We start from the raw sequence: 17,654 nt of genomic DNA on the forward strand, positions 1-17,654 counted from the left end.
CCGCCTCCTCCACCTCCGCCGGACCATCCGCCACCTCCTCCACCTCCGCCGGACCATCCACCACCGCCTCCGTGACCACCGCCTCCTCCGCCGCTGAGTTTGGTGACGATGTAAGTTTTCTTCACTTTTCCACCGCCTCCACCACCACCTCCGCCGGACCATCCGCCGCCTCCACCTCCTCCACTGGACCAACCACCACCTCCTCCACCTCCTCCACTGGACCAGCCACCTCCACCGCCTCCTCCTGACCATCCGCCGCCTCCACCGCCGTGTCCACCTCCTCCGCCACCATCTCCTTTGATTTTGACAATGTACGTTTTACCACCGCCGGAGCCGCCGCCACCTCCGGACCAGCCTCCACCGCCACCGCCTCCTCCGGACCAGCCACCACCTCCACTGCCTCCTCCGGACCAGCCACCACCGCCGCCGCCACCGCCGCAGTAGGCGGCTCCAAGAACCGCACTCAGAACCAGCTGTTCGAAAGGAAAAAATTAGAAACTAATCTCGAACACTCCAGATAAGCGAGGGCGCTGCTGAAATCTCTCGGAATTCTCTCCAAGTAGATTGCGTGTAATTCGATTCTTCTCGAGGAACACCTACCAATGCTTTCATGGTTCGTAATACTTCATCCCTAAGCAGCGAGGGATTATATATGAAGTTCGCCGCTGTGGGCAAGAGTGTTGCATGGGCAATCCTTCAACAGAAGGGCAAAGGGTCAGAAGTCCTGTCGAAAAGCTCAAACTTCTGACAATCGTAAGTGACATTTTATGGGACTGATGCTTGGCCAGACACTAGTCAACCGCCTCCTTCGAGGCTCGAACAACCTGACTTTTGACTAAAACGGTCAAAGTTACGATATCGGTCTGCGGTGACGAGGGTCAACGATCGCCCCTTGGGCTGCCAGACTGTTCCACTAACAATTGTCGCCGCCACCGCTGTTGATCGAGGGATTCTGTGTCAGGAGAATGAGAAGCAGCGGGCCAGTGATATCTATTTCGAAAGTTTTCTACTGACCAACGCACCGACCAATAGTCGTGACCGCAAACGGTAGCCAGGGATGCGCAATTTCTTTTCTGGGGTCTATATAAAGCATTGGATCGGCATCGAAATGCCTGGAAATAGATAATTCCCCCTGATCGAAGGGTAGAATTCTGGGCTCTCGTGCGGGATCTTAAGCAAAACGAATTACAATAATAATGAAATATTAATAATGAAACGACAGAGACTCACGAACTAATTGAAACACATTATTTCATCCCGCTGAAGGTTCAATCAAGTGGGTGGATCAGCGACTTAAGGAAGATGACCAAGGACAATTGAGTGGAAATCATTGAATGACCTGCGGCGAAAATCCCCTAAGCTAAGTCGGGATGAGCGAATCGTACACCGTTGATGATCAATCGCCCTGCCGCAACCGTCTGTGCTTGAATTGAAGCTCCTGATACGACTATGAGACGGATTGCTCTTGGTTTACCGATCTCGATTCGGCAAGCAGCATGAGATCGGGAGCTCTCGCCTGGTTCTGCTTGGCTACTTTGTTTGTCGAGGGAACAAAAAAAAAGTTCATTCGATTTAAAACGCGTAAAATGGCCCCCTTCAGCTTGATTTGGGCCACGTTGAAATCAAAAGTAAAGGGAAGGCCAGAGAAGTGAGGTGGGAACGCTTGGCACAATTCGTCAGTAGGCGTCAGACCAATTTTCAGCCATGTCCGAGACTGCGCGAGAACTGAACAGATGCCGGTGGTAATTTCCCTCAGAGGGTGAATGCTGGGACTCGCGGATTCTTGTTGTCATGTCAGAAGTATGGTCTGATCATGATATCTTCACAACCTAAAGTGAGAAGAAGAACAAGTACGGCGATCTTCTGCCAACATCGCTCAGGAAAATTCACAGATGTGCTGATGATGCCGCAGTAAGTAGCGACGCTGGTGGCACCGTGAACCTGGATGTCAAAACATCTTCGACTTTTCGCTCGAATAGTGCGAATCCGCGGACAGCATCGGCGCTCAGACTTCTGCGGCAGCGGGACTGTGTTGTGCCCTTTGAATCATAATTCACGACGAGCAGCAGCGCTTGTGGAATATTCTAACAAACACAGGTGTTGGGGTACAGAAAATTCATGTACACACTTTTCCCTCTAAGGACGCTTTTCAATTAGCGGGTCACGACCTCTGTGAACAGCTGAGTGATTCAATTGGCATTCAATAATTATATATCACAGTGAGAAAATCTATCTCTCCGAATGGAGCTGTACACACGACGTACGTATGTATTCATTAAACTGCATTCAGTCAGGAGACAGCTGAGTTGTCAAAGGAATCAATGGAACCTGAATCGTCTTCCCAGACATGAAACATGGACTCCAATACAGTTCGGTCTCCCGTCGACGAACCTCGTGGGACCAGAAAAGCCTCCTGTTCGATGAACTGTGTTTTCGCTGTGATGGATGTTCTCCAACATTATCTCTGTGGCAAGCCAGCCAACAAGGAGCACGGGAATATCGTGAGTTGTGCCGGAAAGTCGCTGTACTCGGTGTACGTTGTAACGAGATTTCAATGCACACTGACTGAGAGGGTTTCCCATTCCGTCCGACTTTTTCATAGTGCCTAACACTAGAGGTAGTTTATGCATGGAGGTCGGAGGAGGGGAATCTCTGGGAAACTAGGACCACAAGAAGAAAGGGAGAAATGTGGTGTTTCGAACAGCCAGCTCTGGTAATGCCGACCTGGGATCCTTGTATCGAGGAATCTGAAACTCATCGAAAAAACTCATGATGGTACTCTCTCATTGTCTGACATTCATAATACTATGCGAGCTTTTAGCATTCAACTTGTCTCCGTGAATCCTGGCTAGACGTATGCGAAGCTGAAAAGGGTTAAAATAAAACTGGCGGTCTTTCATCAAGGACGCCCCTTGGAATTGATGACAACTCGCAAACTTCCCCATTGTGCTCCGTTAGCGACTGCCAAACTTTTCAGACATCAACCCGGCGATAAATGCATCGACTTTGAAATACATGCCACCCGGGTTTCAGGAAGAAAGAGTCGGTCTGCATGTGTCTCAGACGGCGATTCGCCACCACAAATAAGCTCTCTCGTCCGTTTTCCGGATAATGGTATAGCTCCTCTGGGCTCGTGTCCGCTGAATGCACCGACGTCAGAACCAGGGCTAATGGGCGATACGAGCAGTGGTGAAGGATGGGATTATTTTCTAATTATCGTGATCGTACTACGGAGCTGATGCGATATTAATACCGAAGGCCCTGATAATACTTCCCTGATACTTCCATCAAGTATCTGATTCCGAAGATGGAAACGAAACTGTATCTCACAACAGCATCTTCTGCTATATTTCAGAGATCGCGATTAGTCTTCGAATTGCGAGCTCTGTCATGCTTTCCTCCAACGTCAGAACAATCGTATGTTCTCAATGAGGGCATCTCGAATCGGAAAGTCGATTCCTATGTCCTTCCCTCATCAGATCAGGTGCCGTCGCTAGTCGAATGTCATGTCTGATTATCGGGTCGATCACGGCTGTGCTCTAGTACGGTAAGAAGCGAATGCAGAGCAGCAGCTCGCGAATGATTCGAGGGCGAAGACGCGGCAGGGCACGCGTCCGGTATGCAATTGTGACCGAGGACGATGTTGCCTTCGAGACAAAGCTTAATTCAGCACAGCCGATCCGAAATCGAGAGAGATCCTACATTTTTTGGCGTCGGAAGCTTTCCCTAAATTGTGTCACCGCGCCCTGTCCGGGGCATGTGTTGTAGGTCCTCTCACGGGATCGAAGAAAAACACAAGCATAATTCGGTCATATGTTAGACTTTATTGGCAGCACAACCGGGTCCCCTTGAGATAATTCATCCATTAGGTTGGCGAGTATCGGGGGACCGAATCGAAGCGAGATCGGGCGAATGAAACCCATTCGTCTCAGCGGCTGAAGTGGACTGAGCTCTCGACGACAGACAGCTTCAACTCTTCACAAATTCGAAATGATTCGCTGCTATGTAAACGGCAATATTTACGCGGAGTTAATGAATATGTATGAACAAATTAATACAGAGACTCTTTGGTTTTCCGGCTTGTGAATATTCTCTTCCTTGTTCCTCCGATCTGACTTGAGCTCAGAATATAACTCCCCATGGTTACGATAAGGGAACAATCTCACAATCAGCCCCACAATTTCCCTCTTTATCTACTTTGGTGCTCGTGAAAGGAATATTCAACTTTTCTCCAAAAATCTGGTGGCAGAGACCAAGAATGGCAGAACCAAGATGTTATTCGTATGCTCCCCCAAGGATCGGGTCCTCGGAATGAAATTTGCAGAAAGTGTGGACACGGCACTCGCTCGGAAAAGCGGTTGTGGGTGCGGAACTTTGTCTTGATTCGCATTGAGTCTTAGAGTACAAGTTCTCGTGTCGGTCTCACTACGAGACGATATTTCGCAACTTCATCTCCGATAGGCCAGACAGCCTCATAGCTGATGTAATAATATTACATGTATAGTATGTATAACATATACCGCACGCGTATCATGACGCATGAAGTCTTCACGACGGATAGCCTGAGATTCTGGCGATCTGAGATCTGGCGTTCGTGATCCGGCACGGAAGTCGAAACCTAGGCTCGTCCTGTCGATTCATTCTCTTCCAGACTATCGACTATCGTGAGCTTGAAGATCCGGTTTCTCATTCATCAGCCGATCTAATCACAAGGAGAGGCCCCCCATTTGACTAGCAAAGCCCTTCAGAATGTATAATTCCCAGTCAGGATCTAATCGGATATGAATCGAGATCTTGATATTCCCAATGAACCGGACCGATCACTACTGAAAGACACGAGGACTTGTCAGTTCTGACGTTTTTGGGGGATTCACCTTCATTGCAGAGGGACCCGGAAAAGAAACTGACGCACAACGTCTTGTAGTTTGTCATACTTATGGATATCGTTATGTCCGAACCCGAAATCTTTTTCGAAGGCGAGCATCGAGACAAAAGCCCCACCGTTATCAGCACGAAAGCGGAACCAGGCTTCGTAGAGGTCCCGACCCAACTCAAACGGTACTTCTTCATCGTCAGAGGCGTGCAGGATCAATACCGGTACCTCGAGCGACACCCGCTGCAACGATCTCGTCGAGTTGTAATTGATGGTATCGTCGTCCCTCGCTGACTCGACGACGCAGGTTTTGAATGCAGGCAGAATCGTGTTCATTTCTTTGCCGAGTTCGATGCGACGCGCTACGTCTGACAGCGGCGCTTCCAAAATGATGCCCCCAAAAGGCTCGGAGATGTTCGCCGCCAGATCAACGGCGATTGGAGCTCCGAAAGAGTGACCCCAGAAGAAGATCCTCTCCAGAGGGACAACGTCCAAAACAGTATCGAGTATCGCGAGCGAGTCTTCCAGTAGGGTCTGTCGAGTTGGGAGGCCCTCTGAACTCTCCCCGAAACCTTGATAATCGAAAGTGAACACATGGGCGTTGATATTCTCAGCCAGGAAGCGCGGTATGTTCAAAAATTGTCCACGATGTCCAGGCAGACCGTGGAAGTATATGAAGACTGGTCCTTTCTTGCAGCAGTCCTTGATTTCCTCGGCACACGGCCCACCCCTCGGGGGGATGTACCACAAGCCGAGTTGAATCGTTTTCTTGTAAGTGATCGTGTAACTGGACGGACAATGCAGTCCGAAGAGCTCTGGTCGTGCATAATCGAAGTCGTCGGCGGTCGACGTGCTGAAGATGAGCCATCTGCGGAAATCCGATGAGGAACAGAACACTGCTGGGAGTATCATAGACATTGTCATGAGGATCAGCAATAAGGAGCCCAAGAAAAGGCTACAGCAGCAACACCAGCCCTTCGTCGATGGTCTCTCTGGCCTGAGAGTCTGGCACCAGCCCCGCATCTTGCAGGTAGCCACTCTCGACGCCTTCACGAATCTCGAGTGGCGTCCTAAGACTGGGGGAGGGACGACTTTATCTGCAACGGATTTACAGAAGTTTTGATTTAATATCGAGAGCTTCTCTAAGTAAGAGGGGAAGAGATCGCGATGATTCCGTCAGGGAGATCAATCCGCCGCGCAATATATGATCAATACGCTACTCTCGATGAACAGAGACGGCTCCCGGAATCTCCGCAAGGATAAGCATCGCTCAAACATATTGTCGCCGGAGAACCCTTATCGAATATCAATATAGCTACTCGGGAGTAATATTCACTCAGGAAAATAGATCACTGAATCCGGACTGACATGATTCTGCTGAGGAAAGTGTCTCTTTGGGACGCCGGCTCGGTCAGACCGAAACCTGCGTATCATTGGGTGCAAAAATGTCTGCTGCCTCCTGGGAACACGAAGGCCTAGCTCCGTAAATCTCTCTAGTGTCAAGTCCAACCGATTTACTGATCTTTGATCTTCTCCGCAGCCCTGCTTCCTCGGCGCCGGCTTCCGGACTACATGAGCGAAAATAATCACTTACCGACGAATTGATTGATGTCTAGCTCGAAAACCCGAGCTGCTTCTCCCAAGTTGTATGCGGCGAGCCATTCCTGGTATTGGGGTTTGTGGTCAGGGAAGAAGACAAATGCAGGTGCTGAATCACATAAAATCAGACCTCCTTCGCACGACAGGTGAGCACAGCATAGAGCGTGTAACATGCTAAGAGACGACCCGTTGTTCCCTGGGAATCCGAGCACTATAACCGAGTCCGGGTAGACCTTGAAGAGACGGATAACTTCTTAGAGTCCATTCCCAATAAAAACGGGGGCGGGGTAAGCCCCGCCTTCCGGAAAAGCATATGCCTGAGACTCCTACTTCCGAAAGCGATAGAGCATGTGATGCGAACAAACCTTATAATAAACAGGCAGGACCAGTGAGTACATCGATATCACCGCATCATGCTCTGTGCGCAGACCTAGCTTCCTCGCGTTGATGATTATGGTTGATCCCGATTCTTCGAAAGCAGTAGATTTGATATCTCGGAAATTCACGAGCAGGACCGAGCCCGAGACGAGACTTCGCGCTTCCTTCAAGGAATTCACTTGGATGAAACGATGCTCCTTCGGGTTGAAGCCTCGAATGAGTTTCACATCCTCTTTCGGGCCTAGTGCAGAAATGTTCGGTATTAAAAAAGAGACCTCTAACAAAAGATTATTCTCATCATAATGCTGTTCTCAAGCAGCGACAGCGGAGTACAAACCGATTAATCTGAATTTAGAGCCCGCAGTAATGATATCGGTCCTCTTCTTCAAAGTCTCGAGCTCCTCGAGGAGTTTCTCGTCTACTTCGAAGCTCGGCCATTCGTAAAGGGCGTCCAATCCAGCGCCTTCGTTGATTCTTTGACCCAAATACTGAACTCTCGATTTCACGTCCTCCACCGATTTGCAGTATCGGAGGCACGTCCAGTAGGGCTTCATGACGGTGATCACATTTGCGATGCTTTCCAATACGCTGAATTCAGAAATAAATTTGAGTACGCAGCGGAGATCTAGTCACGCAGTAATGGTGTCGAATCGTTCTCTCGCTAAAAAGCCAGTTCTCAAAGTCAGCAAGACTCATACCTCGGGTCCACGTTCCTTGACTTCCGGCGGTTGTTGATCATCCTAGGAACTGGATCATTTAGCAGAGCCCGCAGGATGAGAGCGACGCTTTCGGCCACGGCGGGTATACAGTAACCGCCTTCCATGATCATGCAGAGGGGGCCGAAACCCTGCAGCATACGCGTCATGTGCGCGAACATCGCAGGAGTGAGTCGCATTCCACCCTCGGGGTCACCCAGCGCGGCCCCGAAGCCACAAGAAACTGCGGAAAACAACATTGGGAATTATCGTGCCATGACGTTGCATTCTAGTGTCTTCAGGAGATCATCAGGGATACCTGTGACCGATTGGGAGAGATCTACTCGATGTTTCACTTCTACTTACCCAGTATGAGCTCTGGCTTGAACTCCATGGCTATTGGCATGAGCAGCTGATGGAAAATCGGCAAGTAGTCCCAGTTCTCCAGACCAACTTTGTTCAACGGGACATTGATGGTGTACCCTTTGGCCGTGTCCCTGCCGATTTCGTCGAAATTCGACGCTCGGAGCTGTGGCCAAAACGATCCGTGCTCGTAACGATGTATCGAAAAATATAAGACACGCGGATCGTTACAGAAGGTGTATTGCGTGCCGTGTCCGTGATCGATGTCCCAGTCGACGATGAGAACCCTGGGAAGGAGAGCGCACTGTCACGATCCTCGATCCGAGCAGGGATTCGGATTTCGGGACTATCGACTCTGATCACGATCGGTACTGATAAGGAGGCAGAGCCCGTACCTTGTGAGCTGGCGTACGTACACCGCGTGTCTGGCGGCGAGAGCGACGTTGTTGAAGAGGCCGAATTTGCTGAACTCCGCTTTGGACGAATGATGACCCGGAGGACGAATCAGAGCTAAACCATTCGTGAGCTTTTCTGCTATGATCTGCAAAGGTGGTAACTCTGGATAAGAAAATTATCGGAGCGGAGATATTCTGGATAAGAAAAGTGATTGGCTAGCACAGCGCAATAGTGTCTGCATATCGAAGATAAGGTGAAGCATACCCGATCCGTGAGCTCGATCGCGCACCCCGCCGCGCGCACAGCGACATCATAACTGTGCTCGTCCGTGAAAACAGCATCAAACGCGGAGCAGAATTTTTTATGATCCTCGGGGTCCGAAGTATGTTTGGTAGCCTCAAAGGCTTCTAACAGCTGCCCGGAATGCAACAAGCGGAGCTCCGTCAATGTAGCGTCGCGCGGCTGTAAAACTCGAGAAGTCGAGAAATCCGGTACACTGACTGACAACGACTGGCGCGGGCCGGGACAAATGATGGAACTTACCTCGAGAACAGTGCAACGCTCGATCAACCTATGGTTCTTGATGCTCTCAATACATTTGGTGTACCTTTCAGCGCTCTCGGGATGTTGGGGATCCCATGAGCAAGAATGTTTCGCCAGAAACTCGTCGTATATCAGACCCGTGTCACTCATCGTGCAGCTTATGGATGAACTCGGATTCCGTTTTCGATTTCGCGACCGTAGTCCGAAGACGATCGAAGCTCAGTTGTTTTCCGAGCTCGACATGATCAGCATTCGGGAAAGTGTTTCTTTGGGCTGATCGCGCGCCACTTGACACTCCTCCACTGGTCAACTCCCGTATCGTGAGACCTCCACAATCCGCTTCGGATCAGCTGATCCTCTAATAGTGTCGACGAGAGTCTCCTCGTGAGCTCAGACCCTATGCAATGAGCCTGATGGAAGAGAAATCCAGAGAAACACGTCTATTCTTCAAGCCTCTGAACGGGGCCGCCAGATATCATCAGGTGCCTTATCCGCGCTACCTATGTGGTTACTGGGTGTTGCTCTGAGTGTCGGAGTGCCTAAAGACCTCCCGGTGCTCCGAGAGCATCAGGGCGCTCGTCGGGCTCAAGCGAGTCCTCAAGCTTCGCAGTTTCTAGTGCATTTTCCAGATTCCAGTTTCCAGAGCCCTGTGTCTGAACCAGCCATCGGATTCCGCCGCACGGTGACTCACGTCGAACACGCCTATAATAGACTCGGCTCCAAGGCAGGAACGGATATAGGAGGCACTTTCCCGACTCCCGATCTCGTAGGCTCCGCTTTTGAAGTCCACGGGTGTGAGAGAAAACTGGAAACAAGATATTTCCCCGGCTTCCCCGAGGGTTCTCTTGCGAGCGGATTCGACTGTACATCGCATCGTCTGTCGCATCGAAGAAAATCATACTCGTCAGGATGACTCCTTGCAGTCGATTAGATGATCTCTTTCTATGATCGTCGGGGCATGATAACCCGGTAATATTTCGATGCGTAGCGAGGAAAGAGACAAAGGCAACGAACACTCCTCGCCCTTTATTGATCGCTTCAAAGCTCGTCAAGAAATCCCATCGTATCAACAGCGTCGCCTGTCACGGTCATTCGACTTTGGTCTCAGGAAGTGGTAGCTGATTCAGTATCGGTAGTGGACCTTAGGAACGAATTGGGGAGTTAGAGTGATCACCCTCGGTACTTCCATATATCCGCGAGCCCGGAGCGCTAACTGCATAGCATCGTACTCTTTGACTCCCTTGCATAGAAATACTCACCAAGAAACCTATTGACTTCAAACTTCAGAGAGTGACAAGCTTCCTGTATGTTGCGCAAAACGGTGGTTTTACTGTAGGTGAATTGTTCCTTCGGGTAAGAGAACTGTGCCGGTTCCCCTTCAACGAGAATTAGTCCACCTTCCCAAGAAAAGTGCTCACAACACAGTGCGTACAACATTTTCAAAGCTGGAGTGAGCTCTTGCTTGTCGACGTGCAGAATAACCCAATCAGGATAAACCTGGAATCCGAATGAGAGTCTCCAAGCATCCGGATGTGGACGAGAATCATAAGACGTAGACGGGGAGATTTCCCCGGACTCACCTTAAAAAACAGCGGCATGATCACGGAAAACATGGAAACGATCGCATCATGCTCAGTTTCCAGATAAAGCTTCTTGACATAGATGACCAGCATGTATACAGCCTCTTGGAATGTTGGCGAATAATTATCTACGAAATTCAGCAGGAAAGTCGGTCCCCTAGCGAGCTCCTTGGCCTCTGCCAAGGACTTCACTCGGACGAAGCGATGACTCTTCACACAGCTTCGGTCTCGAAAGTCCTCGAGAGCACCTGATGAGGAAGAAGAATTCTGCGGTGAATCATGTTCCTCGAGATCCTGAGAAGTTCCCTGTCCGGGGTGGATTAACTCAGTGCCTGGATTAATTTCAAATCTAAGCTTACTGGATTCAACAAAGGGTTCCCGAGCTTTAATCAAGTCGGTCCTCTCTCTCAACCGCTGGAGTGCTTCGGCAAATGCTTCTTTTTCCGCGGGAGACTGCTTCGGGTAGTAATCTTTGGTAGGGTAGGTATCAGGCTTGCTACGACCGAGGGTACCGAGATACTTTATTTGCGGCAGAGCTTCAGCGGCAGACGTTTCCTGGATGAAGCATTTCCAATGCGGTTTCAAGGCCGCGATAACGTTCTTGATCGTTTCGGTCATTCTGCAAGGGAAATGCCATCTCAAGGCCTCGAGTCCATACGCAGCGCAGCTATTTTCAGGGACGGTCGAGAGGAGTCAGAAGGGGATTCAATGTGGGTTTGAACAATTCCATGATTGGATCTTCAGGTACTCGAGAGAAAACAGGTAATTTCGGACTCACATCGGACACGGCAGATAGATCGCCTCCTCATAATTGTGCATTCTAGGGCAGGGATCATTCAACAAAGTCTTCAGTACGAGCGCGACCCCTTCCGCTAGGGCAGGAATGCAATAACCTCCCTCGAGAACGACACACAACGGTGCGTACGGCCGTAAAAGATGGGTCATATGAGCGTACATAGCAGGCGTCAAACGCATTTCACCCTCGAGGTCACCCAATGAAGCGTCGAATCCGCTCGAGACTGAAAAAACAGAAAAATTCGTTCAATACCTCCCTCTCGCTCCTTGCTCCTCTTACGGGATCATCATGAGGACTCAAGGAATTTATCGGTATGGTTTTCGAACTCTACCCAAGATGAGCTGAGGTCTGAATTCGGCAGTCATGGGAAGCAATATATGACCGAAGATGTTTAGGTAATCCCAGTTTTCCACTCCGACTTTGTTTAATGGGACGTTGACGTTGAAACCGGTTCCGCGACCCGAGCCGATGAAATCGAAATTCGATTCTCGGAGTTCTGGCCAGAAGGATCCATGCTCGTAACGATGCACCGAGAAATACAAAACTCGAGGATCGTCATAGAAGGAGAACTGGCTAGCTTGGCCGTGGTGCACATCCCAGTCGACGATTAGGACCCTGCGGCCAGATGGGAGCATCAGCATAACAGGATTAGTATCCAGACGGAAGTCACTATCAGGCGGATGAATCCAATTTTCAGGAGTCCGACTGCACGCACCTTTCCAATCCCATGTGCTCCACGGCGTACTTGGCGGCGATGGCAACATTGTTGAATAAACAATAACCGCAATGCTCTCCTTCCATCGCGTGGTGTCCGGGAGGTCGGATGATGGCCATACCGTTGTCGACGCGTCTATTGACAACCTGGAGAAAATGGGACAACTCGGTTTCTGACACTTCCGAGAAATTCTGAGAGAGATCGATTGAAAATTCCGATCAGCCTACCGATGGGGCGCATACCTCCTTCATGAGATCGATCGTGCAACCCGCTGCCGATAGCGCAAGGTCCACCGTGTGCTCGTTGGCGTAGACGGAGTCGAATTTCGAGCAGAATTGCTCCATCTTCTCGGAATCCTTGCAGCCCTTCAGCTCTCGCAAGTTGTCTATGAGCTTCTTCGAGTGTATCGCTCGCAGTTCATCATCGGTAGCGTCTCGAGGCTGGAATTCGACTCCTATCTTTAGAACGAGCGGGAAATCGTTCGCGGATATGATTTCTTGGGTACCGTCAAAGGCATCTCCCATTAATTTTCCGTCGAAAAAAATGATTCGCCATCCGAGCCCGGGGAGTTCCAAGACTTCAGAAGAGAATCTTCGCACCTGACCCGGCTGGGTCAGGCAGCGTCGGAACATATTGCCGCCGAAGTATCCAGGAGCTTACGTTGAGGACTTTGCACCTTTCCACTAGGCCGTACTCGCGGATCCGTTTCATGCTCTCGGTGAATCTGTCTGGACTCTCAGGATGTGTCGAGTCCCATGGACAGCGATGCTGATCCATGCGATCATCGAATATCAAAGCCGTTCGACTCATGGTTGAGGAGCGACAGGTATCACTGAAATTACAGAAACTTCGACTGAGAAATCAGAGAGGAGGAAACTAGTCTAGTCAGCGTCTTCTTTCCGTCAATGCACCTGTTGCGGGAAAAAGCACGAGACAAGATAAGAGATGGGCTCCATGCTGCGCTGGCGGAAACGCGGTTAAGCGATTCGCGCTAGATAGTTGTCCCTTGGGGAAGGCGGCGGCGCGGCGCTCGAGGAGATCCGTCGGTAAGCAATGACGAATATTGTATGTTGTCAGAGCAGCTACGATCGCATGGCCCCGCGGATAAGTATCTGGGGATTCGACACCAATCGGAAATCGACCACGAACGGAGCTCAGCGCTTCAAGAGACTGTGAGTTGTGTTGTAGGTCACCAACGAGTTACGAGACCGTCTCGACTGACTGAGGGCATTTAATCATCCACTCGGAGACTGAAACCAACCCCGCTCCCTACCGTACCCACAGACTACTAACATTGTCTGATCTGTAGAATCCCCAAGTCCGTTGTAACCGGAGCCCCGAGGGATTTCCTCTCATGGAGATCATCTACCCGCGATGAAGAAAAGAAAACGATACTGGCTGAACTGTTCACGCCGGAAATATGATAATTCTTTGCAACTTCATTCACTCGATGGCCGCATCCGGTACGAGCGAAATGGAACTCTCTTCACAAGAAAACGAGGGAATCGCGTTCGCCGACAACATGAGCGAGAGGAAGTCGTCTAGGCGACGCATTGTATCGCTGTTCCCGGACGTACGTCAGTGAGGGTCCTTGTTATTATTCGCGGGTAGTAAGGCTCGGCTTGAATCGGAGTGCCAGTCGCCGAATTCGAGCCAGGAGCCGCTGACTTTCGGTCAACGTTTCGCTGAGGATACCACGCACAGACCTACCGACTATCCGTCCAGTCGCTGAGACTTTCGAGAGAAGATCACTCCAAAGAATTTTCAATTGTTTGGGTTCTTTTTCAACATTTATTCATGACGTAGAGTGCTATACATCACTTGAATCGTGAGAAAGGTATAATCAACAGCAGAAATCGCACCTTTCATTCGGCGCTAATTATGTGAAAGTTCAACCTGAACTTTGAAAGTAGAAAAGAATAATTGCGATCGTTTGGGCTCACGATATTGGTGAGGATTTTCGACCATGAAGATCAGAGTTTATGTCTCCCGACCGACTAGATGCCCTTCACCGGACTCCCTCAAATTCTAAGATCACGATTCTCGATTTTTCCCCCGGAGACAAGAGGGAAAATCGTCCCATCCCGACACCATGATATCCGACAGCCGACAGCTATTCTACACATGGGCTCAATCTCTGTGAGACTAACTCCGAAAACTTATTTCTGACTATCCGTTTCACTTCTGGACGCGATGGCTCCATCAAAGAAGTCTCTGACTTTCTTGTGGAGCCCCGGATGCGTGTAGATATACTTGTGACCGTAGCCGAGTTCCGACTCGAACGTCACGAACTCTGTTGAACGCGAGCTCCCTCTGCTCGACTCAAAGCCTTTGTGAAGTCGATCGGCCAAACTGAATGGTATCACGCCGTCGTCTTTGGCGTGGAGGATCATCACCGGTAGCTTCGGATCGACGAGTTTCGATTTCTCGAAGGAGTTAAAGCTCGTCGTAGGGTCGTTTTTCAGCGAATCAACGAAGATGTCCTGGAAGTAGGGCATGAATCGATGCATGCGGGATAGCGGATGGTGTTTGACTACGTTGGCCAACTCGTCGAAAGGTGACTCGAGAACAAGAGCCGCTGGCCTCTCCTTGAGCTTGTTGAGATCCGCCAAGAGATGCGTTGCCACTCCGGTCCCAAGCGAGTGGCCCCAGACGACGACACGTTCGGCGGGAACTCGTTCACGCAACCATTTATACACTGCTAGAGCGTCGTGCACCAGACCGTCGACAGAGGGCCCTTCCTCGGAGACGCTGTCACCGTAACCTCGATAGTCGAACGCAACGACGTTGACCTTGGCCTTGGTCGTGAGGAGTTTGTAGAGCTCTACTCGATGGTTCCCGCCGCGTGAGCCGGAGTTACCGTGTAGGTACAGCACAACGGGATCTTCGCCTTGGAAGAGCGGGCCGTTCCGGTCACATTTCTCGTTGTCCGAAGGGATGTACCAAGTGCCCAACTTGATACCAGGATCCGATTCGACATAGAAATTTCGTGGACAGTGGAGACCGAATCCGTCGGGATCCGATAGGTTGAGGAAGGGCGGAATGTTGACGAATGTAAGAAAAACGACATGTTGTCGAACCCACTGGGAGTTATAGAACCAGATCGGGATCGCGAGATAGAGGATCAAGAAAGCTGCCACGATTTTGAAGAGAACAACTTGACATCCTCGCTTCACCAGGTTCTTGCGTTTTTCTTTCTTCGAGCTCCCGGAGCTGGTCGATGGGAGATCGGCTCTTGTCGATGAAGTCCCCGCACTCCTCCTTTGACGGAGCTCCATTTCGATCACACGGGATGGACTGCAACCACACAGTGGCGTTAACTCAGCTGTCGCTTCAACGAGACGAGGCAAAGCTCAAGCGATATCGTTTCGAAACAGGATATCGATGAGGATTTCGATATCACGGGAACGCAAGGAAGGGCTTGGGGCGATTGCGAGTGAGAAAAAATAAAAAATCCTTCCGTATCAAATCTCGATCTGGTTCTGTACATTTCTGACGGAGCTCTCTTTGAAGTGGGCAGTAGCCCCGACTCTCGCGGGAAGAAAGCCGTTTGGGGCCCAACTTCCCGGGTCTATCTCGCTGACTCGCGAAAACTCCAGAAGATGCAAGTGATTGTTGAAACGAAGGATGTGTACTCCCAATAATTTCATAGGTATGCTCGCGCTGTTTCCTTTATCAAAATTGCCCAAGACTTGTTGATCACCAGAGAAATAAAGGCACGTCCGGAAAATCTAAGGCAAAGCCTGCATCTCGCTCCGGGGAGTTCCTCGATGGAGCCGAGCGAGCCGAAAACGAGCGCGCCCGCGGAGACCCTCAGGTTTGTTGGTCTTTCGGCTCTATTCTTCCTCCTTCCTGAAGATGCAGCCACGGAATTGTAGCTCTCCGGGACACAACGAAAATAAACCAACCCGGGAGAATAATAATAATCGATCGATGGGCAACAGAAGCGATGCTCGACGCGGAAGCACCGATATAAACAAACTCCAGACAGAGACCAACGAGAGACTATTCGGGCCAAATGAGGAAAACTATCAGAACAGTTCGATCGTGAAATTTTCCGATTCAGATGCCACACGTCCGGTGGTGTCTACCCCGGGGAAATAATCGAGCTGGCACAGACTCGTGCTGCTGCTGCGTTCAGAGAATTCCGACACGCGTGGATAGAGAACATGAATCGGAACAAGACTGAGAGGAAACACGCCATGCGAACAGCTGAGCGCACATGCAAACATATTCCTCGTGCCGAGAGAAGCCACAGAATTGATGTCAGAACACGAAAGTAGAGCCCTTAGATGACAGTGTTGTCGGCGAGCCACCCGGTCAGCTGTGAACGCCGTGAGCAGTGTCGGCAAGTTCACGGTCGCTCTGAGGCGAGCAGTCAAGCAACAGAAAACCAACGTTTACCTCTTGTTCTTGACGTCGTCCGGATCGGGAAAATCAGCGCGAAGATCGTCGTCTCTGATCTCGAGCACGAGAAAAGTCACCAAGCGACGGAATCGTCACTGTTCCCACTACGACCGCTTCCCTGGAGCTGGTGGTGCTCTGGACGAACGCTCAGCCGAGCTACTGCGGGCCAGTCCTCGCATAGAAGCAGTGGCAGTGAGCAACAGCAACCCTCTCAGAAGTCAGTTATGCGTACAGTCTGACTGACGACCGTCACTTGGTGAGTCAGTGACGGTGGAGTTGCGTCCGAGGCGCTCTTGGAGCAGATTCGGCAGCAGCGCCCGCCCAACCTTCGGCAGTCGCAGGGAAACGGTCCTACGTCAGCAACTGGAGCGGAACTCTCCACTGCGAGAGCAAGACAACAACGGCAGCAAGGCGAAGAATAAAAACAACACTGTGTGTGTGTCGTTTCGCGCACGCTCTCTCTCGCCTCAAAGTCGCATAATGCGTTCATGCGTAGTTTGCTGTCTGCTCCCACTCCGTACGGAGGATGATGATTTAGAGCGCGGTTTCGGCGAGCTTTTGCGTATGCTAGGCTTCGGACTTCGTCCGGGCCTGTTTCTATCGACTGGCCGATAACGAGCACGGGAACCCACCGTCCGTATCCTGTGTTTCCGGATGACGTTCCCAACTTCTGAGCGGAATGTTTCTTTCTCTGGTACCGGTCTAAGGTCTAATCCATCGCCAATATAATTATTACCAATTACCGCTGATGATAGATTCGATTCCGTTTGAAATCTTGACGATCAAAGTCTTAAAGGGGGGGGGGCAGCGGGAAAGCCTACGGTTGTCTTGCTCATGATTCGAAACCACGTAATATTATCGATCGACTCGAACGAAAACAAATAGATGCCACACAACAAGATAACAAGATACATCAGAAAACTTCCCGCTACCTTCCGCGCGTCCTAAGTCATGACAGGAAGTGGGCTCAACTGTTCCACTGGATTCTCTGAGAAAACTAACTCACCTCCTTGAGCGGCGGCTCCCAAAACGAGTTGCCTCTCTTCATGGACACAACGAACTGTTCAGGAAAACCTCTCAGAAACCTGCATACCAGAAACGAGCTTCTCCGAGACACGACCGTCACACGTGTGGAAAGACTGTGCCATGCTCACTCTCCGGATGGATTCGAGAGAGTGCATCGATTGCTCTTAGAGCTCTCTCCCAAAATGGCCAAGAACCGTCCGTATCTCTGCAGGCAGACCGGCGACGAAAGTTTCTCATTGCCTTATGTGAGCCTTCGAATCTCGAAGGCTATATCAGACGGAAA

The 17,654-nt window shown here is 50.5% G+C and overlaps 5 protein-coding genes across 5 annotated transcripts in view; all 5 read right to left on the bottom strand.

The window, feature by feature from the left end:
• The window catches only part of LOC114828601 (glycine-rich protein 5-like), a 1,283-nt gene extending 671 nt beyond the window's left edge, over positions 1–612 (bottom strand). The window contains exons 1-2 of the mRNA XM_029113265.1: positions 601–612; positions 14–473 (exon numbers count right to left, since the gene is read on the bottom strand). Of these exons, the coding sequence (XP_028969098.1) occupies positions 14–473; positions 601–612 (472 nt within the window). The remainder of the gene's footprint in view (positions 1–13; positions 474–600) is intronic.
• A 4,264-nt stretch (positions 613–4,876) lies between these two features.
• On the bottom strand, positions 4,877–5,791 carry LOC108865230 (monoacylglycerol lipase ABHD12-like). Its single transcript, XM_018642052.1, has one exon. It carries the CDS (start codon positions 5,789–5,791, stop codon positions 4,877–4,879), a length of 915 nt encoding a protein of 304 aa, XP_018497568.1.
• Positions 5,792–6,459: 668 nt separating this feature from the next.
• HDAC6 (histone deacetylase 6) lies at positions 6,460–17,477 on the bottom strand. The gene is made up of 17 exons (XM_029113266.1): positions 17,352–17,477; positions 12,599–12,770; positions 12,181–12,378; positions 11,939–12,084; positions 11,555–11,838; positions 11,206–11,446; positions 10,787–11,046; positions 10,428–10,675; positions 10,115–10,344; positions 8,848–9,004; positions 8,569–8,766; positions 8,304–8,449; positions 7,912–8,195; positions 7,549–7,789; positions 7,188–7,438; positions 6,838–7,091; positions 6,460–6,705 (listed from the first exon to the last, which is right to left on the bottom strand). Exons 2-17 carry the CDS (start codon positions 12,746–12,748, stop codon positions 6,460–6,462), a joined length of 3,534 nt encoding a protein of 1,177 aa, XP_028969099.1. The 5' UTR covers positions 12,749–12,770; positions 17,352–17,477.
• LOC100908064 (uncharacterized) lies at positions 9,900–10,575 on the bottom strand. The gene is made up of 3 exons (XM_003739327.1): positions 10,428–10,575; positions 10,107–10,344; positions 9,900–9,988 (listed from the first exon to the last, which is right to left on the bottom strand). The coding sequence occupies exons 1-3, from the start codon at positions 10,518–10,520 to the stop codon at positions 9,936–9,938; spliced, it is 384 nt and encodes a 127-aa protein (XP_003739375.1). The 5' UTR covers positions 10,521–10,575; the 3' UTR covers positions 9,900–9,935.
• On the bottom strand, positions 13,713–16,725 carry LOC100907836 (monoacylglycerol lipase ABHD12). Its single transcript, XM_003739325.2, has 2 exons — positions 16,343–16,725; positions 13,713–15,235 (listed from the first exon to the last, which is right to left on the bottom strand). The coding sequence occupies exon 2, from the start codon at positions 15,214–15,216 to the stop codon at positions 14,098–14,100; it is 1,119 nt and encodes a 372-aa protein (XP_003739373.1). The 5' UTR covers positions 15,217–15,235; positions 16,343–16,725; the 3' UTR covers positions 13,713–14,097.
• Positions 17,478–17,654: the final 177 nt, after the last annotated feature.

Source organism: Galendromus occidentalis, unplaced genomic scaffold (assembly GCF_000255335.2).
Source record: "Galendromus occidentalis unplaced genomic scaffold, Mocc_1.1 scf7180000076500, whole genome shotgun sequence".
Lineage (NCBI taxonomy): Eukaryota > Metazoa > Arthropoda > Arachnida > Mesostigmata > Phytoseiidae > Galendromus > Galendromus occidentalis.